Source organism: Hippocampus bargibanti, linkage group LG02, assembly GCF_051943395.1.
Source record: "Hippocampus bargibanti isolate YZ-2025 linkage group LG02, ASM5194339v1, whole genome shotgun sequence".
Lineage (NCBI taxonomy): Eukaryota > Metazoa > Chordata > Actinopteri > Syngnathiformes > Syngnathidae > Hippocampus > Hippocampus bargibanti.
In genome coordinates this window covers 14,677,624-14,700,731 of record NC_142735.1, presented here as the reverse complement: position 1 = coordinate 14,700,731, position 23,108 = coordinate 14,677,624, and the positions used below count along the sequence as shown (strand labels likewise).

The 23,108-nt window shown below is 43.1% G+C and overlaps 1 protein-coding gene across 2 annotated transcripts in view; it reads left to right on the top strand.

Annotated features, from left to right (window-relative positions):
• Positions 1-876: 876 nt before the first annotated feature.
• LOC148901651 (progesterone receptor-like) overlaps positions 877-23,108 on the top strand; it is a 59,450-nt gene continuing 37,218 nt past the window's right edge. Inside the window, exons 1-9 of one of the 2 annotated variants that reach the window (XM_088989556.1) lie at positions 878-2,251; positions 3,068-3,204; positions 3,505-3,621; positions 3,978-4,103; positions 4,197-4,403; positions 5,022-5,166; positions 7,093-7,223; positions 7,344-7,495; positions 9,662-10,766. In XM_088989556.1, the coding sequence (XP_088845682.1) occupies positions 1,446-2,251; positions 3,068-3,204; positions 3,505-3,621; positions 3,978-4,103; positions 4,197-4,403; positions 5,022-5,166; positions 7,093-7,223; positions 7,344-7,495; positions 9,662-9,841 (2,001 nt within the window). In that variant the 5' untranslated portion in view covers positions 878-1,445 and the 3' untranslated portion in view covers positions 9,842-10,766. Of the gene's footprint in view, positions 2,252-3,067; positions 3,205-3,504; positions 3,622-3,977; positions 4,104-4,196; positions 4,404-5,021; positions 5,167-7,092; positions 7,224-7,343; positions 7,496-9,661; positions 10,767-23,108 lie in introns of those variants that run through there. The other variant, XM_088989557.1, reaches the window with a different exon arrangement.

The window sequence follows — 23,108 nt, the reverse complement described above, 5'->3', positions numbered from 1 at the left end:
TATTCGCAGCGCCGCTTTGTTCACCGGAAAGGTAGGTGCTGTTGGACAGTCTGCAGCTGGATGCATGGCTTGAGGAGCCCGTGATGAGAAGAAAGGAGCGTCAGCGCAGAGCGTTGATGCGTATGTGGAATTCTCGCGGTTTGGAATTTAAGTGGATTTATGTGAGACAGGAGATGTGAGATATAACTTGTAGTAGACATGCACATTCCACCATGACGTCTCTGATCTACTGGTGAAAAGGACCATTTGATCCACTCATCTTTCATCTAGAACTGCTTCATACAACAAAGAGGGTGCAGAAAGTGCTTAAGATTGAATGACTGTGTCTTTGTGTTGTCATATTATTTAGTTATTTTTGTTTTGACTTCAAGTCTTCGCTGATAGAGTGGCTGCCTTTCCAGCAGCTTCTCTATTTTGTTTTTCTACTTCTACTTCCTTTCCTCTTCCTTCCACAACTTTGCTGCTGCAAGACTAATAAAGGCTACTCCAATCCAATGAAATAAAAACATATATTTCAAACTTTGAAACACACTTGTCTCAATCAATATATCATTATTAATACAGGTGATTATTCTTTGCCAAAATCTGATAAAATACATTGATGCTAATGCAGGTTCTTCTTTACTCTCTTATGAGAAAATTGAGGGTGCACACAGTAAATTTCGTAGAATACATTTACCCCAATCGAGGAATTAATGGAACTTCAAACGATTAAGAACAATTTGGGGTTAATGAAAACATAAGTTACTCGTCCTTATTTCCCTGAGAATAGCAGTCGTAGCCTCGTGTACTTTGAATGAAGACATTTTAATCAATTCTGAAGAGTTACTCCCAGTCAAGTGGGAGAGAGGGTGGGGGGGGGGGGCAATTGGACTCCAAAACATATAAACACAACTTCGTTTGTGGGGAAAATGTGATTCGGTGAAAAACACAACAGCAATAAGTGCTGAAATAAAATTCAAAGAATTCTGAACACAAAATAGACTTCTAAAGGTTGGGCCGTGACGGTGACTGTGGCTTTCCTTTCCAAGTCGTGGTTTTCTCTCGCGAGATTTGGAAACGTCACTTGCTGGCTGCTAAATAACGGAATTGTTGTTTTGAATAATTTAGGGTTGCTTCTCACTGTTGACGTGAATGCTTGCAAACTTGTGCTGGGCGAGTTTTAGAGTCGTCTTCGTGTGGCGTGTTGTGTGCACCAGGATTTGTTGGAACTGAAAAACGAGGAGGAGGAAAGACGGGAAAAGTTGGTCAACCCGTGGATTCGATCGTCAGGACGTCCCTTCGTTCCGATCGAGAACTGAGTAGACGTCGGCGGCTCATCTGGACTTCCTTACCCTCTGACACGAACACAAACTCATTTGGGAGGGGGGGGCGTTTTCTTGCTAAATTCGTTCAGAGCAGCTCGAGCACTGCTTCATCGAGTGCGACCGACGCTTGTGGTCGGGATGGATTTTCACTCCACTTTGTCCGACTTGGAGGAGCCGGGGACCTCGACAAGAAACACCTGCGCGTATCCGACCACAGCCGAGCTCAGCAGGGCCGTCTCAGTGTCCTTGGGTTTGGACGCCTTGTCTTCGCCGCCGAACGGCAACGCGACCCACGACGCCGGTGACACATTTGCTGACTGCGAATCGGATGTGGGTCAGAGTTCCCGGACAGTGGTGGAGTTCGGCGCCGCTCGGAATATGCACTTACGGCACAGCGCCGACCCGAGGGAGGACGAGTTCAGAGACGTGTGCCACCGAACCCAGCCGGTGAGCTGCATGGACCTGCTGAGGTCAGGCGAGGCTGGCGGCGGGAACACCGTGAGGCGCGGTTCGGTGATATCTACGTTCCTTGGCAATGAGTCCAACTTGTTTGCAAATTCGGCTACGGAATCCCCTTCCCAAATGGACCGCCTCGTCGCATCCAAACTCTACTCTGCATACGCTGTCAACCCCAATTTGTACCGAGACACTCCGGGAGTATTGCGCGCAAATGAGCGCGCATACGGAGGGCGACTTGAGCCAAGTTTGGAGTGTAAATATTCCAATAGTGGATACGGCGGTTTTGGATCCGTGCACGGATGCCGCTGTGTCTGGCACAGCAAGGGCGAGCAGGGTAAAGGGGGCACGCGAGCCGGAGCGACCGTGGCTCTAAGCTACGGCCAAGCAGAAAGTTACCAAAGTGAACCCTTTAACGAGCAACCCACTTACCCTTCCATCAAGATTGAGCCACAGGCGTGGATGGAGTGCACAGAGAGGGGCTTCAGGTAAATACACGTTTTGACAAAAAAAAAAAAGTCTTTTGTTCGCTCTCACGCCAGGGAGAGGCAATTCTTTCCTCTGTCATTCATCCGCCCCAACTTTGTTCTAATCAGAAACAAAAGGGAAACTGTAGCGTGAACGACTCATCTGGTGACTGTATTAACCTGACAAGCTTCACAGTTGGTCTTAATGAGATTTAATTTGTTTGATGTCCTTTAGAACTTTTTTTGATGTTCTGTTCACTCATTGCTCTCATGTTGCGAGGTCGTGAAGGACAACGCTGTTCGTTTCGTGAGGGCTGCACAGAACCACATGGCGAGAGGGGCGGGCAAGGCTCACGCACGCGCACGAATATCTAGGAAATCTGTTTGGCTTAGTTCAGTTGCCTATCAGTATTGCTCAATTTGTGTCACAACACCACGTACAGCTCTCAGCCTTGGCCTTGTGTGCCTACTCAAAGCTCACCCCCATCCGAACTAAACCTTTGCAGTGCTCTGCGCAAAACAGCTTTATATATCAGTGCCCGTCTAAACATGAGATACAACACCTGCTGCTGATCCTGTAGTCAGCTCGGGTACCATTTTGTTTGAAGGACCCAAAAGCGACTGCTTTGTTACACAGTATGTGTGTGTGTGTGTGTGTGTGCGTGCGTGCGTGCGTGCGTGTGTGTGTGTGTGTGTGTGTGTGTGTGTGTGTGTGTGTGTGTGTGTGTGTGTGCGTGTGTGTCTTTCATAATAATTTCATTAATAATAAATTCATTTTGGAAATGGTCAAAGCACACAGTGACCAAATTAAAATGGTATTTTCATATGTCTATTCAGGCCCGAAGAACTGTTTCCAGCTGTGTTCCTGTCAGATCGGCGGGTGTGTCAGGTGTGTGGGGATGATGCCTCAGGTTGTCACTATGGAGCAGTCACCTGTGGCAGCTGCAAAGTATTCTTCAAGAGGGCTGCGGCTGGTGGGTGCGATGCACACACACACACGCACACACACACACACACACACACACACACACACACACACACACACACACACACACACACACAAATCACACACACGCAATTACTCATCCACTTATTCCATTACTTCCACTCACTCACTCTCATAGCCAACTAGGACACAATAACCTGACATGACGAGTGCCAGTTATTACTTATCAGCTAACACCCATATGCAAGTTGAGCCAGGTGCTTTATCCCCCATTGGAAATCTGTGCACCCCCGCCCCCTGCCCACACACACATACACCTCTTTTTCAGGTAAACAGAACCACCTGTGTGCCAGCCGGAACGACTGCACTATTGATAAGCTGAGGCGGAAAAACTGTGCCTCTTGTCGCTTAAAGCGGTGCTACATGTCAGGAATGAGCCTCAAAGGTGAGGAACTGGAAATCAGAAAAGAGTAAGAGAAAAGGAGGTTTGTGTGCCATTCAATTTGACAGTGAGGACAGCGTCCTCTGCTTTACCTGTACTAGATGAGAAATTAATAAAATGTTTGAGTTTAAATACAATGAAACACATCTGATTCAGCTTATTCCAAAAGTGTGTGTGTTTGTTTTGTTTTCCACCAGACAATGACATAGAACTTTCCCAACATTGTTATTATAACGTACGAGTCTGTGTCTGAAAGTCTGCCACACACAAACTATTTATTATGCAACCAGATCAAAGACCTCTTTTTATTGTCATGTTTCTTCTACTACTTGTCTCATTTGCGTGTGGTGGGTCGTTAGGTCGCCGACTGAAGGGAGTCGGCCTGGCAAGAAGCGGGGAAATGGAACAAACTCTAGCCGCTTCTTGGGGACGTGGAGAAGGTGGAGAGAGGCCAGAGATGAGAGACGGGGTTTCCGGGCCTGGAGGTGCTTTTGACTGATAGCCCATGTCATTCTCTCTTTTTCTCTCTCTTGCCTTGCCTGATTGGTTGATATCGTTGTATGTTTTCCTCTTTTCAGCCTCCCAGGAAGTGGTCATAAGCATCCCTCCCACTCTGCGTTCCCGCGTATCGCTCCTCAACGTCCTTCAAGCCATTGAGCCGGTCGTCGTCAATGCAGGGCATGACCCTGCCCTTCCAGACAGTGCCGCTTCCCTACTAACCAGTCTCAATGAGCTCGGGGAGAGACAACTTGTCACCGTTGTCCGCTGGGCCAAGGCGATGCCAGGTAAATCACCGCAACTCAAAACAACTATAAAACTAACCTGCTAAAAAAATACCCGCGATGAAATTTTAGCCATCGGCTGCCTAAACATTCATCAGGTGAATTTAGTGCCAGTCATTCGATCCACCCATCCAACATTTCAAATAGTCACCACTAGAGGGTAGTGTGCTCATATGTAAAAGAAGAATGGCGCTTGGTGGATGGATTAAAAATAACCGTACTGCTGGAAAGTCAATTCATTTTCTATTTTTTTGTCATATTTTTGTCCACTGGTTTAGGAGCGAAGTGATATGATGGTTAGCACTTCTGCCTCACATTCATTTGCATGGCTTTAGTCCTCCCACGTTATGATTAAAAAAACACCCATATTAGGTTCACAGAGGACTCTAAATGGTCCATAAGTGTACATGTGAACTGTTTTTGTTGTTGTTAATCTAATCGTCGAACCATCCAGAAATAATTGCACAGCCTTGTATAATCAGGCAAATAAGCTCCTGACTAAGAACTGGATTCTCCAGTATTTTCAGCACTACCATACTTAGTGACATTTTACTGTATCCAATATACAATAAATGTCAATGTTATGGCAACAAACATAATGATATCAAGTTTTGTTTTCAGGCTTCTGCAATTTACACGTGGACGACCAGATGACAGTCATCCAGTTGTCCTGGATGGGAGTGATGGTTTTCGCTCTGGGTTGGAGGTCCCACACACTAACCAACAGCTCTATGCTGTACTTCGCTCCAGATCTTGTTTTCAATGAGTAGGTCACCCGTAGACACTTGTACAGTTGTATTGTGGAATGATTGATTAGTATTTTGTGAAACCACCTACACTTTTCAACATTTAAAAGTTGCCCCGTGCAAAGTCCAGACCAGATGTAATCATCCTTGTGGCGCCACATTTATTTTTGGACGGTGTTGTCAAACATGTGGCCCATAGCCAAAATCAGCCCTTTTGGAGGTGCAATCCGGCCTGCAGGATGAATTTTGAGTCAGGAAATGCATGGAAAACCTGAATTATCCACAAGGGGCACACTGTTTTAGTCAGTGTGGCGAGCCGCAGTATTCAAGGAGTAGACGAAGTTGTATCTGAACAGCAAAAGAAAACATGTGATAGCAGTTTTAATTCTGTGAATTAGTGTGGGCTACCCAAATTATCCAACATGTTTTTTTTGTGATAGAAGGGAAAAAATGGATGCTGATTGCAGAGTTTTTTTAAGAAAATGGAACCCTTCCTACCTATTCAATGAGGTGAAATGGGAATACTTTGTGTGGAATACAGGTAGTGTCGTCAGGAATATAATATGCAGCATCATATGCAGACCCATCATGCCCGAAACAAATGACTGCTGCGAAGAAAGTGGGTCAGGAGAACAACTAGAGTGTGAAAGGTTTATTTAATTTGAGTTTTGCCCTTTTATTTTATTCATCTTGTTTTCATAAATGATAATCAAATCAATTTGGAAGTTTTGTCCAAGAAAATCTCAAGTTGTTTTGTAAAAAGATATTTCACATCAAGAGGGTTCTAATGTACTTGTTTGTGCGAGAAAAAAAGGGGAAACGTGCTGATGATTTTACCAGTCCTTGCTTGCTTGACATCTAATGAGGCACCAGTTTGACACCCTGAGGTTGAAGAAATCATAATGCTTTCTTGTGGGTGGGGTAGGGCAATGCCACATTTTTGAATGAGTAGATAGTGGGTGGAGATAAAACAAGTTTGCTCTGTTCTTGCTACTCACCTCTTAATGTTGTAGATGGGACTGACAGTTAAATCACTTGGATCATTTTAAAGCCAGCATAAGCGCACGAGGAATGCTCTTTCTTGTATTGTACAGTGCTAACTTGGGTTTCTATCCACATATTTCTGCCAGTCTTATATTTATTGTGTGTTTTAACTCATTCACTGCCAGATGATGTGCACAAATATGTCCACTCCAGTGCCAGGGTTTTTGTCATTGTCACTCAAATTCTAAGACCCACAGAATATTGACTTTTAGGACTACATAAACATTCAGGGCAGCGTAAGGAACCTTAAACTCTCTCCTTTCATCAGAAAAAAAGAGTTATTTCTTAAATCCTATGGGTCTGGAGTTATATGAGCTTGAAAGGAGGGTGGTTGTCCAAAATACATTGCAATACATACATATTGGTTTAAATCGCGCTTTAACAACAGTTGAAGCTAGAACAAAGTGCTAACATGGAAAAAGAGAAAATGCTGCCCCCGTGTGGAAAGGACTAAAGTTGGCCAGAGCTCTGGTCAACTATTTATGTGAATGGCAGCGAATTGTGTACATCATCTCAACATGCACTGGACAACGTGTGTAAGGTTGAATTCAGTTGTGAATGAATGTAAAGTGTTGAAGGTGCATTTGGCTCAGAGGCCCTAAGCCCGCCACAAGCTGCATTCACTTAGCTAGGACACAGTGAGCGTGCTGGTGCCACTCTTTTGGGCTTCCTCAAACCTGCATGGTAATGGATATGCCTGCCCCCGTTTGTGACCTCTATTTTTCCTCTCTCTGCGTGTCGTTCTCTTTTTCCATTATCTATCTCGCTCATCTTTCTCACCTCTTTTTATCTGCCGTTCTCTAAAGTCTCGTGATTTTTTTCCCTAGTTTTCGCTACCCGATTCGCCATGCAGCTTCATTTCTCACATCTTGGGTTATTATTCTTGTTATTCTTCCATGCAGTCAGAGGATGCAGATATCCAGTATGTATGAGCACTGTGTACGAATGAAGATTCTGTCCCAACGGTTCTGTATGCTGAAGGTCACTAAAGAGGAGTTCTTGTGCATGAAGGCATTGGTCCTCTTCAGCATCAGTGAGTTCAGCAAATATCAAAAATAAATACAAGTAGAGTATCTGAAATGGTGCCTGAGAGAATTGATTAATGGCCAAAGACTCAGATTGATTGAGTTGTTTTCTGGCTTTGTGTTGTTAGTTCCGGTCGAGGGCCTAAAGAACCAGCATTGCTTTGATGATCTGCGGACCTCCTACATCAAAGAACTGGACCGCTTGGCCAGCCACCACGGGGAGACCACCCGGACACAGAGACTGTTTCACCTCACCCAGCTGCTGGACTACCTCCAGTCGGTAATACACACAACTCCAATTTACACACCAAAATACACGAGAGTAGGACTTTGAACTGGTGCATGTAATTGGAATAAGTGTTACAGAGTGGCTTTCGTGAACATTTTGTTGATCAAAACTTTACATTCGATTACATCCTGTCACAAAAGCTCACTGAGGGGTGGCCATACACGTGCGCATAACATTCACATTCTTGTTACCCCCTCTGGAACCAATAAGTCATCGTTCATCATACCATCCACAGTCAGGTCTTTGTGAAATAAAATGCACACCTGCAGTATACAGAATGCTGCCCAACACAGTCGTCTTACAACCAGATGCAAGCTGAAGAAACCCTTTGCTGAGCGTAATTTAACCGAGAATGATATTTTTCTTTTTTTGGGGGGATAGTATCACAAAATCTACTTCTATCTCATGCTCTGACAAGCGAACAAATAGCCAATCGGACAGGAAAGCTGTCACTTGGATTGCATTGGATTAACGTTTATTAGTTTCGCAGTGGAGAAATGTACATTTCACAGCAGCAACGTGATTAAAGTAAGACGAAAGAAAAGGAAGAAGTAGAAAAACGAAACACAGGAGCTGCTGTAAAGGCAGCCACTCTCACGGCGCCATCTTGAAGTTAAAACACCCAAAAAACTAAAGATAACAGATAATGTGACACAACACAAAAGACACCGACCGTCATCCAACCAGAATAATCAGACTTGCCTCCATACGCGGCATTCTGGAGTTGTGCAGAGCACATGTCGGCATAGTGATTGCCCCCAGGCAGTACATTGGGGTTCACCACGGTGCATGAGAAAATAGCCTGGACTTAGTGTATAGAAATGTTTGATAGTTTGAAATTAACCGCCCATCATTAAAATAGAATAGAAGAGGGATGGTTCTCCTCCTGTGACTGGTTGACAACCAGTTCAGGGTGCACTGTCTTTCCGTTTTACCGCCGCAGCTTATTTTTGACTGTTATGAGAAGAAGAGGTATAGAAAGTGGATGGCGTCAACTGCATTGCCGCCCAGTAGATAACACAGTTCAGTAATTATTCAGATCATTATGACTTTGTAATCCTAGCATCGTACTTGTTAGCATTGATGAACCCATTCACTGCCATTCCCGAATCTATTCGGGAATTGAAAATATGACATGGAGCGCCATTCCCAAATTTGTTTGGGGTTTGTTTTTTTCTTGCGGGGGTGCCGATAAAGCACCGGCCAGACCTCTGGCAATGTTTTTCCATTCCGCAAAGGGGCAGTGTTAGAATTGGTTATACACATGCTAAAAACATCCTATGTTATTTCATTTCTACTTATTCTTATCAATTAGTAAGTCCATATATGTATGTAGTTTAGTTTTTTTGTATATGTTAATTAGTATACATGTACTCAGCTTGTACTTAGTTACTGTAGAAATCTAGCTGTTATGTTTCAGTCTAATAATGAATATTCATGATTGTATCTAGCAGATGATAGGTCCTTTTCAAAGTGACATCAATCCTGTTGTTTATAAATGTCTGAGGCGAGCTCTCTCTCGCTCTTGCCTCTCCGTCCCTTGGCCTAGCTTCTCCCCTAAAGAACATCCTCTAGCTGCCTGATAATAAATATTCCTTTTTTGTATATCAGCTTGCTTTCTGCTGATTTAATATTTAGACTATACAAATGGAGAGCTGAACCAGGAAGAACAACAATTAACTCAGATAACTCCAGACCCCTTGGGGATTTTTTTTTCTGACGAAAGAAGAGACTCTATGGTTTCTTACTCTGCATTGAATGTTTATGTAATCCTAAAACTCAATATTCGGTGGTTCATGGAATTTAAGTGAAAATGACAAAAACTCTGGCACTGGAGTGGACGCATTTTTGCACGTCTGGCAGTGTGTGAGTTAAGAGTAGATGAAAAAAAATGTCATTGCATACAACAAACTCGAGAAGAAAAATACACACAAACATCTGAAAAGAATTACTCAGAAAATGCCAACTAAAGTTTGTCGGTAAGCATAATGTACATCGGTGTCATCTTTACCTTGAAAAAAACTGACATCTACTCGTCTTTTTTGTTCTTTCTTCCTTTGATAGTGAGTGATGAATAACTTTGGTCTGTTCTTGCAGATTTCCTCCTATCCTAACAGTGTATTCAATGACCTTCATTCTTAACCCTTTCTTGTGTAGATTGTGAAGAAGTTGCATCAATTCACTTATGAGCTTTTCATTGAAGCTCAGTCCCTGCAGACCCGCGTCAACTTCCCAGAGATGATCTCGGAGATTGTCAGCGTCCATGTGCCTCGGATCCTCTCAGGCATGGTTACACCCATCTTATTCCACAATTCCAACTCGAGAGGGACTCTTTGATTGTACTCTGCTCAGTGTCCCTTGAGATCTGCCATGCCCTCCTTTAAATAGTTGTGATAAAAGTATGTGTGTTGGGGCCCTGTGGATGATGGATTAGCATAGAGAGGTACGAAATCGGCATAAAAAACAGTCAACTCGGCTCCTCGTTTCTGTCTAATATAATCTAATCGTATCTGCTCTGTTCTTAGTGCCTGTCTTGTGTCAAGTGCATCTTTTTTGGGGTTGGGGGTGCTACCACGGCAACACAATTTTGAGTCGTAAATTGTTAGTGGCAAGATACTGTGTGCAGAGGTGGCTCATCTGTGTGCACTGCTTTATGAACTAGATTTTTTTCACCCTCGGTTTGTCATGTTTGATTTCTGTTGACTGTGTGCACCTTATTGAACTGAGGTTTTTGACTGACGGTTATGGCTTGGCAGTGAGACGTAATGGCTAAAAGCTTTCTAATTCATTTCTCAAAAGAATGTCCTGTCCACATATTTGTACAGCAAAAGCGGCCCACACTGACTACGTACGTATACTTTGCAGTTGTTTTTTACGTAATTCAACTTTTCCACTGTTTTTCTACAAGTGAGCTTTTTAAAAAAGTGCTTTGTAATCATGTATTCAAGTGCTTTGTAATCATGTATTCGTTGTAGCTTCTGATTGTGAGTTAGGTGCCGAGACATCAAAGTCCGGTCAAGAACCCATTCTTCTGTGACATGTAATAAAAACAGGATACCATGAGTGTACATGTGGGTGGCACAGAGATCCACAATGGACAACATGCAATACTTTTCAAAAATCTGACACTACTATGACACAATAATCTGCTGCTGTTAATTCAACATCATAAAATGTTACTTTTAACACCGGCAAAGTGGCTCTATGCAGTCAAAAATACATTAATAAAATACATTTTACATTTGTTAAATGTTTAATACACAATAGTATGTTTCAGTTACAAAGTGCCGTGTTTTCAACTAGTGTTCATATCAACACTGTACAATGTTGGCGGGCTGGGGGGTGAAAGACCTATCTCTCAGTTTAAATGAAACGCGTAACAAAATTTCAATTTCAAAGTACGGTATGTTCTTTGTTTCAACAAATTTCGGACAGCTTGAACAAAACAATGTGTGTTCTTTCGCCATTTTCATTTTCACATTAAAACTGCTCATCAGGCAAATAGTAAAATCGGTTGAGACACACCAATAACACTGAGCAAATCCCAAATACTTTTACATTCTAAATGCACGCATGTCAGCACCAAAACCAAAGAAATGCCTAATTATCATCAATATGTTACCAATTTTCCAGACATTTCATTCTGGTCTTCAGTTTCATCGTTGTTCACAGAGGAAGAAATTGCAACATGATACGTCACATGGGTGATAAGATCCTCATGCCTGGTATGGATGGCGTTGCATCTCGGCGCATGAACATTGCCTCATTTTGATGCTGGCATCTGACTTGTTTGCCAAACGTTTCATCATGGACAAGATTTAATCAGCTGGTGGCTGTTCAGATGTTGACGTTTCTTGCGTAGTCTTTGGGTGCACCTTCGAAATTACATGGGAGAAAAATAGGGAGTAGAAAACCACCAGCCATTTAACACTGCATTCAAATCAATTTCATGTTGGTCTACATGGCCAAATGAGACAAGTCTCGTTTTTCCCCAACTCAATATAGTTGGTGAAGTTGGTGATGTATTCTCTTCCATGGGGGGAACAGTGTGTCAATTCCACTGACATTGTTAATGTGGCCATTTAAAGGACAACCGACGCCTACGGACAAGGTGTGTCCATAATTTGTAAAATCACTTCAAATGATTTTGGAATGTTGCTGTGCCGATGACCATTTTGTGTTTGGGAGCCTTTTACTGAGCGAGTTGCTTGTTCTGTAGCCACAAAGGGACATAAGTCTTCTTGTGCCGGTCCCGAGCCTGGATAAATACAGAGGGTTGTGTAAAAGCTTGGCCAAAACAAACATGCGGATCAAACCTCTAAAGATGGAGGACACTGATTTACTGTGGCGACCCCTTGAAGGGAAAAGCCGAAAGGAAAAGAAGAAGAAGACTTGAAATGACTTCTACTGAGCGTATTTTACAAAGATTCCACCGCATATAGCTATATTTTACATTTTAAGACTGAATATTCAGGAAGTCTTGTTTTCGAGTTGATGACGATCCCCTACATGATGTCACGGTAGGTATCATCACTGACCAAGAAAGCGACACACAATGCATTTTGCGGTACTTTGTTTGGTCTGAAATCTTTGTGTTGATCCGTATTGATGGGGAAATTAGAAGGAAAACACATAAATAACGTGATGTTGAATGGTTGTGTGTTGCGCCAAGACTACTATTTGATACTAGTTGACAAATCTCCAGGAGACAAATCAGCCCATTTCCAACGAAGCTTGGGCCCCATCTTGTGCATTTTCTGGGACACTACATTGGAGTCCTGACGGCTCGAATTGATACGGAACGACTTCTTTAATCAATTGCAAACATTTATGCTTTCCTCTTCAGAACTATTTGAATCATATTCATAACTGGATGAGTAACAAGAAAGCATCTTCTCCAAATCTGAAGCCATTGTTTTGATTCTAGAGCAGTGGTTCTTAACCTGGGTTCGATCGATTCGGTGAGTTGGTCTCAGAGGTTCGACGGAGTCGTTGCCATGGAAGGTAAGACAAAATGTTTATTATTATTATTATTATTATTATTATTATTATTATTATTATTATTAGTAGTAGTAGTAGTAGTAGTAGTAGTATTTAAGAAACACCCACTTGGTCATCACTGGCTGCAGAAGCCACACGCGCCAGCGTTCACTCAACCCGGAAGTATTAGGTACACTGTGCGTGCTCAAACAACGCCACTGAGAGTTGCAAAATTAACAAGTCGTCGTTTATTACATCGTAATGTTTCGATCATTTTTCCCTTTTAAACGTTTAGGTAAAAACATGAGTGAGGAAGCTGGACGAAGTAAGAAGAAAAAAGTATCACTTTCATAAGGCTTTTTTCCACGATGACATTTTCAAAGTGCGCTTATCTCGTCTTACAAGAGTGAACTCTGGTAGGCAAAATATACATACTGTACTGGTAATTATGTTGTTTTGTGCGACATATGCGGTTATACATCAACATAAGTTGTAAGAATACTCAATATATTTATCAATAAGTATAATGGCTACATAATTTTGACATGGTCATTATTTTCAAAAGTAGGTCCCATCCTGAAAAAGTGTGAGCACCGCTGTTGGCGTTCATCGTCTCTATGTCTGCAATTTTACTTCCATCTAGTGGCGACTGCTGGTGCTGAGCTGAGCTTTTATGTCTGTTTCGTCGCTTTGAAATGCAACTGGACACGGATTCAGTGAACGCTTGCAGAGAGCTCCGTTGCATCGCCGCAGCCACACAAGTGTCATTGGCAGCATTAGTAAACGTATGTCATAAAAATATATCCAAAGTGTTGCAAATTAATTACCAAATGTAAGTCCTGGAGCCGATCGTCCCAAAAAGACAAAGTAGAAAAAGATTTCCTCTCAAGTAGCCGCCAAGACATGAGTAGACATTGCTTGTTTCCGTGCTAGTTTTGCCCCATGGCTTTCTCTCAAAGCGATGGCGTCTTGTCGGTTTGCACTAATCAAAAATGTATGTGTTGATTTCCACATTTGAACTCCGTTTAGATTCCATTACATTTGTGTGTTCTGGAGTGTCTGCTCTGCATCAATATTACATGCCTCCTCTAGCAGAAGAGATTTTTTTCCTGTTGGCTAACGTCAACCGCAGAGAGCACAAACACAATAGCCGCAAACAAAAGTTCAAACTGCTTCCTTATGTTGGAAAATTAACAGAAGGAATGGGTTTTCTCAGAAAATGACAGAAAAGTATGAAAATAGAGCAGGCGGGGTTTGGATCGTGCAGAGGTAACAGAATATTCAACTCATCTACCGTGTGGTTCAACACATCTTGCAGGAACTTTGCGGAAATTATGCAGCATATGCGGCAAATTATGTATTTAACAGCAAGCTGCTGCAATTTCGGAACAATCGGAATGTGAAGTCGGTAAGACGAAACTCGTTTCGTTGGCCTCGCTAATGGAAGGTGATTCCTACTCAAGTAGCAGTCCATTAACAACCAATTAAGTTCCTATTAATATTTTACCAGACAGGGCCTCTCATCCTGATGTGTTTTAAGAAGCTTTTTTCCCAGGAGTGCTTGAACATGAGCAGCTTTTAGCGCAGCATAAAGAGGCCTATGTAATGGGCTGGAGGAGGAGGAGGAGTGGCAACCCGATAGCACGGAGGGGAGAGGAGTCAGGCCCCTGCAGCTGGCCCGGCCCGCTCCGAGCCAAGCCTGCGGAGCGCGGCCGAAGCCGCGTTAGGAAATCCTTGACTTTTACGACTTGGTCACAAGGATCAGGCATGAATAATGACCTCGTGTCATGTGTGTTGAACATAAATACGTTCTGATATGGAAAGATGTGGCGGATGGGATCCGCCGCGTTTACCTGGAGCGGAACAGTACTTTTGCCCTTTGGGCTTTACGCCAGCCTCTCAGGAGTAACCGGCCGAAGAAAACTACCCACTTCCCCGGTGCTCCGCAGTGAACCCACTGTGTGCATGGCTGGATGTTCCGGGTCCCGTCCGGGGAAACTCCCTGCCTTGAGAGAAAAAGTGAAAGTGAGAGGAAAGGAAGAGGGGCCATTATGTGCCTGCAGCCTGGGACAACTCCCAGCGGATAAGGCATTTGTCTTCGCTTGAAAGTATGATTTATTTTTCCACCAGTCAGAAGGGTTATGTTTGTCACCGCACACTGAAAGGACTTTTGGAAATAGCAGCAGAAGCAGAAAAGGGGAGACAAGAATGTCGACTGCTTTTCAAATGCCAGCTTTATGTCAGGGAGTTCTATGGTTTCCTTGTTCGGGATCTCTCTTAGTCTTCATTAACTCCAGTTAATCATATGTTGCCTGAACCTTGCTTGTAATTTATCAGCATCTGTGTGTGAATGATTAAGGGAAAGGGAAGAATGTAGGAAGGGGGGAGATGTGGTTGTATCGGGTTCCGTCCACTGGGTGTAGATGTAGTCTTAGATTTTTCTCTAGCTGATTAAGTGCGCGTGTGCGTGTGCGTGTGCGTGTGCGTGTGTGCGTGTGCGTGTGTGTGTGTGTGTGTGTTGTGTGTGTGTGTGTGTGAGAGAGAGAGAGAGAGCACGTGCACACGGACTTGTTCACTGAGGAGGAGAGGAACTTCAGCTTTAATTTCCCCCAGCTCCAGATATTACACCCCCGCGTTCCCTGTTTTTATTGGACCAGAGACCAAAAACACCAAAGTGTTTATGGTGCATTAAAACATGCTTGGGAAATTGAGAGTGCAATTGTAAATCAAAACATTTGGCTGTTTCTGAGAAGCAATGCATATTTTTATTTGTTTTGTATGGCATTGTTTCTATTTTATAAAGTTGTGATTGCGAAATTACATTCATTGGATTGATATTCTGGGCAGTGGGGAGGCGAGTATTTTTGTCGAGGCGAATAAGAAGGACACAGGGAGGACCTTCGTGAGAACCACCGGAGGTCAACGCATGGGAAATTGGAGGACTTGTTGTTGTTGAGTATTTGGTGAAAGACAATACGGAATGAACATTCTGCTTTTATCCTCATTTGAAAAACAGGACATGCGATGAGAACGCATCATATTATCTTTTCTTTGTTTTTGTTGTCAGTGAAGTGTTTCAAATGCAGCCTGGAAACGCGTCTTTGCGGCGCTCGAGCAGACGCCGCGTTCTCTGTGCTTCAACTGATCGGCATGAATCAGCCTTCATACCTGGAGACGCATTAGCGGGCTGTAATTAGTGCAAATATTTCTCTTTGACGTTTCCCCGCTCTCCCAGGAATATTTTGCCACATTTGTTTCCACAGGCTTTGCATCCATTTTCAGCTCACCCTCTCCCTTTCAGTCATGCTTGTGCACTTAATATACAACCTCCCTCCACCCCCTGTCTCAACCCGTTCCCTTCCTCCACTTTTCAGGTGGGTCTTTATGCTGCTCCAGCCACCTTCAACTTCATTATTTCTGTACACAGTGCCTATGCTCCACTCGTTGTCACTCCCTGCGTCCCGGCCAAACGCAATGTGACAGCGGTGCCTCAGCACCCATTTACAGCCATCACAGGATAAATTTCCTCTTCCAAAGGCCTCCACGTGTCGCTTGATAGATGGCGCCCATGCTTTTTATTTCGCTGTTGCTTTCTGTCGACATGCGTCTGACCGTGTCCTTTTCTCTTTCCCATACATCCATGTGTGTGCTTGAGGTGGAATGTTTCCTATATCAGTAACGTTCCTTAAAGCAACAAATTATAATGTCACCACGTCGTGCTTCCATCTCCTTGCACCCTTTGTACGTTCAATGCACTCTTCTCACATCCTGCGCTTTTTCTTGCAGTCACTGCTGCTTAGATTGCATGGTGTGTCTGAGACTTTCCCATTTCTTTGTAGGCTCACTCCAGCGATACATCTTAACTTGGATGCAGTGGCGGGATACACTCTCTTACATATCCTGGATGCAGAATTCATCCGTTCCCGTGTTACACTGCCATCATCATAAAGGTTTTCATCTGCCGAGGCAATTTTTGAAAAATGTTTGACCGTTCTTCACGCTTACACTCACGGCCATTGAAGTTAGATGATATGGCATTTCCTGTAAATCACATGTGTCAAAGTCAAGGCCTGGGGGCCAAATCTGGCCCTCCACATCATTTTATTCGGCCCTCAAAAGCAAACCAAGCATGTCAAGTGCAAGTGTAAAATCCGAACCATTTCAAATTATTGTATGTAAACCAGAGTAACAGTCATTGTTTTTTACTTCAAATTTGAAAACTAGTTGTTCATTAACTCATTTACTGACAGTACAGAAATTTGTCAATTCAAGTGTCATGGTTTTTGTCATTGTCACTCAAATTCCAGGACCCACAGAATATTGAGTTTTAGGACTACAAAACATTCAATGCAGCGTAAGAAACCTGAGACTCTCTCATTACATCAGAAAAAAAGAGTTAATTCCTAAGTTATATGGGTCTGGAGTTAATACAATGCAATACATATTGGTTTGTATAGCGCTTCAACAACAACTGAAGCTGGAACAAAGCGCTAATTTGGAAAAAAAGGAATTGTTACCCCTTGTGGAAAAGAAAAAAGCATTGCCAGAGGCCATGGCCAGCGCTTTATCAGCACCCTAACAACAAAACCCGAACAAATTCGGGAATGGCACTCTTGGTCATATTTTCAATTCCCAAATAAATTTGTGAATAGCAGTGAATACGTTAATGTGTTGCGCACCCTATATGTAATATGTAGATGAGATGAAACATTCTCATGGCTTCACCAAATTCATAACGGCCCTCGAGAGGAAACGACTGTGGCCCGCGGCAAAAATGAGTTTGTCACCCCTGCTGTAAAAGTTCTGTCCTAGTAACAGCGACCGCCAAGGAGCAACATGTGAGTGTTGCAGGGTCTTCGAATTCATCTACACTTACGATCATTTAGCCATCCAGTACGTAATTACCGGACTGTCAAAAATCGGACATAAGTCACAACACACAGAACTTTGAGACCTAACCTGTTGGCGACATAAACACTCCCTCCTATTACAGCTAACAAGCCACAGATTGCATTGGCAACAGCATTAAATGTTTGCAACAAATATAAATCAAACCAGCTGCTGAAACACCCAATTACATTGCAGCTATAATAACATTGAGCGCTACCGCTTAAATCTTTGCAAGAAATGTCAATCTCCGTCAGGAAATATAGCTGGATTGCAAAAATTTAGTCCGGAAAATGCCTCAGTGTACTACTGGGTCGATCAATGCTCGGTCATTGTTTCGATAGTTTTTTTGATTGATCCAGATTTGTAATTGAGTATAATTTGAATTTCTGATCTTGTAATCAGCTTAGAGAGATTGATCAAAATCATAGCCGTCATTTACACTGACTCAATTCTTTTTGAAGACAGTGGGTGGCCTCAATCTCAGTCGATCAAGACCACTCTCTCTTCATTCTGCTTTGATTCACCTTATTCGCGTGAAGTTTGCTACCGGGTAAACCATTTTGCAATTTTTGGACCTTGGCCTGTTTTATTCTGTTTAATAAGGATCATGACTCAAAATTGAGGAGTTGATTCATGTTGACGTTTTTCTTTTTTCAGATAAGAATGAGTGATGAAAACAAGGGCCATATAAGCGTAAGACGTTTATTGGTGTGAAAATAAAATGAGAGGGATGTTGTTTTATTTATTTTTTTGTTTTGTTTTTTTGTGTGGGGGGGGGGTAGTTGCGTATTGGTAAGCTTTATCTTGCCTCCACTATCCCGCAGATATTTCCTCTCTTTTCCTCTGCTGCCATCTCCTAAATCTTGTAATTGTAGCTGTTGCCTGAGGCACGGGATATATGTCATGCAAGGAAGGTCAAAAGAAATGCACACACACTTAAAGATTTCAAATATTTCTACCAGCTCTCAGAGTATCGGATTGTTTTGCGGGAAATCGTGTCATGGGTCAAATGATTGAATTATTAATGGCAGGGCTCTGTAATAACAATCAGCCTCGTCTATTGTGATTCGAACATGATATTCTCTCAGCCCAACTGGATTCGACCATGTTACAGTCCAAATCCAATACTGCCGACTGTGCAAAAAGATCCCCCCCTCAGCACACATAACCTCTTCTATTGTTACACCAGTAGGAGCAACTTCAGTCAGTTTCTCCTCTCCACCGAGAGGATTATTGAGTCTGCAGAATGATATCGACTGCCGCGCATCGTTTCCAAGGACAAAGCAATGCATTTTCATCAGAAGGGCTCGTCTACGAGAGTGATTCATAATCACATGCCGAACCAGCCAAGATTGTGTTTATGCGTGCGCGTTGCGTGCGCGCGCATTCTCGTATGTAGTTTTGGCATCCGTCACAAAAATCTCTGTTCTTTTTGATGCTGCCAAATATGGATTTTGCTTCTGAGCATTGTCGGAAATCAACCAAGCAACTGTATTTCACATTCATGACGCACGTCATGGAAATGTGGGCAGACAATGCAGCATTAGCATTTGTAAGGAAGAATTACACTGCGAGAGGTGCAGGCGTTTTTAACCTTCGTTAGCATACTGGAGATTAAGATGGAAAGTAATATGTATAAGTTGCATTTTGATGTTTGGAAAAGAAGTTCACTGGCTCTCATCTGTTCCCACAGACCCTTTTTCACGGGGCCTGTATGGAAATGCATGTTATTGCAAAACCCCGGTGATGGATTCTTGACCTCGGCTCAGGAGGATTTCTCAGTCTGTTTTGAGAATGGAGGTAGAGCAACATCGGGGGGAGAGAGACGTAAGGTCACCGCTTTCGCATTTATCCTGTGTCACTGCCAGAAAACACAACTTTTTTTCGCTCTTCTAAACATAGCAGGCTGGACACACGGGCTGACAACTTTACTTAGGAGACGGAACCCAAACAGATTTGTTAACGCAGCTGCTGAAAACTGTCCCATTTACGCCAGTCCCTCTGCGCCACTGCTTTTTCCCCCTTTCTTTCTTTTTCTCCATTTGTGCTTGCCTGTTCTTCTCTTTAAAAGAAGGAAAATGGAAACCCGAACGACATATCGGAAATACACCTTGCTTCCAGGTACACTTTGAAATGGATATTATAGAGAGAGAATATAGCAGCAAAGAGTCATTTTGCATAATGTTTACAAGGCTTATATCCTAAACGGCTGCATTTGTCAAGGATGCTGCCACCATTCTGTAATGTTTACACTCCTCTCTTCCTCTCAAAGCCTATAGATGTCCTCTGAGGCCTCAATGAGCTTGAAAAAAAAGTTGCCCCTTCCCCCTTCAGATTCCCAACTTTTCAGGCAAATAGAAAACAAAAGACGACATGTGTAATTATAGCGTGACTGAAGCGCAAATAAGTCTCATGCGAATGGGGCTTTGCTCTCGGCAGCAGGCTAATTGCAATGTTCCCCTTGCACTGCAGCGACTGGGTTATTTGATAGCTGGCAGTCTGAGAAATGAACATGCATGAGTCCTTCCATGCACGCCGATGTACTCACACTGTGTCCGCACTGTTCTCTCACTCCTTAAAAAGGAAGTTGCTCTTCATTGCTTTTATAGATGGGGCGTTTATGAGTGATAGTGCTGCCATCTTTCCAAGCACATGACATCATTCAAATACTGTACTTTATTTCTCTGGACTGTCTTTAAAATACGTACCAAAAAAATGACACATAAGGAAGGGAAATTACTCTGACTACACAAATAACATTGCATATTGCACCAAAAGTAAAAAATGTTTTTAAAAAAGTCCAAAACCTCCTGCCAGTTAAATGTGAAACTGTTACACTTTGAATGGCGTCCCACCCTTGGTCTTGACACGCTCATCATTTCACACGTTATTTCCCTCACATCATTTCTGATGTGAGTCATCGAGTTGCTTTTTGTTGACTATGCACACAGCCGTCATGTGTGCGTTAATATTCGGTGCATCGGTGCGTGAATGTTTGCTCTTCAAAAAGCTGCATAGCTCCTAGAATTCACATCAAACCTGCGCTTCTGTTCACAGTAGCCAGCACAGAGTGAATGCTGACGCAGCCAAAAAAAAGGGTGGCGTGTACCTTTTGAACTGGAATTATGTGGTAGCTTGCTACATCACAAAGTGCTGCAGAACTAAAAACAATGTTTTGGTGAGTCCCTCGATATGTTTTTGCTGCCACGGAGCAACTAACAGTGTTTTCGAGCTTTGCTCCGGTGGTGTGATATTACAAGCCCACAGTATATTATCCAACACAGTGCGAGTTATTAAAATATGACCATAGCTGTTCCCAGGGGCGATATAATTCACATGTACACAGTCTCACACAGTGTGTTTTGCATTCCTGCGGCACATATGCGAGCGGATTAGCCAAAATCGGGCCCTTTCGTGCAGTACATGCGCTCCAACTTAAACACATTTACTGGGTTACTGAAGCAAAATATTTTGAAACAAAAAATTAAAAGGTGTTTTTGGTCCGACTTTAGGTAACACTTTTGAAAATAGAAAACATAAAAGTTTTTGTGTTGTTGGGATTTGGTAAATTGACTGAAATGGTGCTGTATACTGTACTTGTATGCTGTGTACTTTTTTAAAATGGACGACATGTGGTGTGGCAAGTCACGTGACGTGGTCACGTGACTTGGTTACGTGACCAGCTCCTGTGTAGCAGATGCCATTTTCATTTTCAGACGCCTGCTCGTGTGTCGCAGACGCTGATAAATTCCTTATATGGAGCTTGGATGCCCTCTCCTAGCGGCTTTTGGGTGCAACACTGTTCTCAGACCAAACATGTACAGTCATTCTAGTCAGGCACTCTCTCGAACCCCGTTGTCGGGTCCTCCCAAGCCCAGTCACGTCACCAGCTTCCGTGTTGTGACCTGTCTTACCGAGTAAGACAGGTACTTTACAACCCACAATCGACCCCATCTACTGCCGCCATTTGATCAACGGTGTGTCACTGCGTGTGAAAAACTTGAGCGGTCTATATTTAATCAGGTACAGATGATAAGAGTTCTCTCCAGAATGAAGAAGGGAGGAAGGAAGGACGGACTGAAGGAAGGAAGGGAGTGATACGTACAAAATCACATCAATGCCACACACTCAATTACAGTATACGGACTGAGAATCTGAAAAGAAATTATCATAACCTGCAGGGCCGTTTGTGCAAAGCAGGGTTTGTCTGTATTGATTTGCAAACTGGGTCCAAAATAAAACGAGGCAACCGAGAGCAAGTCGTGCGGTAATGATCTATAAGCCAGGGTTGGATTCATGTAGAGCACGAGAGGGGCACGATTGTTGGATCATAATTCATGCAACCTCCTCCTCTCAACGGAGGTGGATGAGACCTACAGAAAAGGTATGCATTTGCATGCTCCCATGCGTACATCCACTGCACGTTTTTCACATTCAGGCCACCTACAGCACAGTCTTTGTGTTGGTGCAGTCCCCAGAGTGCAGAACAGGACAGGAGATTTATGTTCTCCCCTGTCCGGGGACGATTCTCCCGGCTTGTACTCCGCTCATTAGTGCTCTTTCATTGTTCTTTCGTGTTACTTAACAAGCTGTTCGCTCTGAACAGCATCTTCCATCCAACGACAGAGGGGTGCCGCTCCCTCCTTCAATAACAGAAGAAGGGTCACAATGCATAAGAGGTGGCAGTCGCGACCAAGTTCAGGAGGAGAATATGAGCTCACTCAACATCACGATCCATTTACAAAAATGAAGACGGACTGAAATTAAAATGTTTCCTTGTCTGTGCATTTTTTTCCGTATGTGTGTGTGAGTCTGTGTAACCCTGACACTTTTTTATATCAGAGCAGCATTGGCAGACCTATAATAGCTATAGTTACCTGATATGAAATGAGTGTCATTGCTGCTTTTTGTGTAGCCTACATTGACTTGAGCAAACAGGAAAGGCCAAATGAACAAACAGCGTGCTGCTCTACAAACACACTTTATCAGTCTTGCTCCTAATCCGCTCAGTAATGCAGCCGCCGTCTAATTTGTAAATGCGTGCCTGACTGATTATGGCCTGTGCACGCGTCTTAGTATGAGTGTCTTGAACTGCATGTTTTGAACAGCAACGCTGATGCTGACATCTTAACGCAACATCCACGGGCTTAATGGAAATGTACTTTGAGAGAAAGACGCTTTCAACTGATAAAATAGGGTTTCACGTGGGTGCAGGCGCCGAATAGTAAGATCATGGCTAATGATTCTATTTTCGTTGAATGCTGCACCTTGGGATTTATTCAGAAATCCTCTCTGCAACTTAGGGATGCATTGTAGCGATTTTAGTAATGAAGATATATCGCACACTCATAGACTAGACAGCAAGTGCCTGAGGTATAGAAGAAAAATGACGGAGTTAACCATAGATAATAGCGTCCCATTGGCCTTGTTTGATCATTTTATGGCTGAAGAAACACGATTGACGGTAGTCACCGCTAAACTCTAGAGTGATTTAGCTAAATTAAATGGATCCATCGAACAAGATATTGGTCCACATCTGTTTCGTTTGAATTAAATATTTATATATGCCCCCTATTGTAAACAATTTCAACAAAATTAATCTGGTCCAGGATCAAACTGTTAACACCACAAGTGTTTGTAAAGTCAAATTGTAAGTTTGCTTCTGAATGCATAGTACATGTTTGAATCGATGAAAAGGTTTCTTCAGCCGTCATCTGTACTTCTTTGAAGGTGT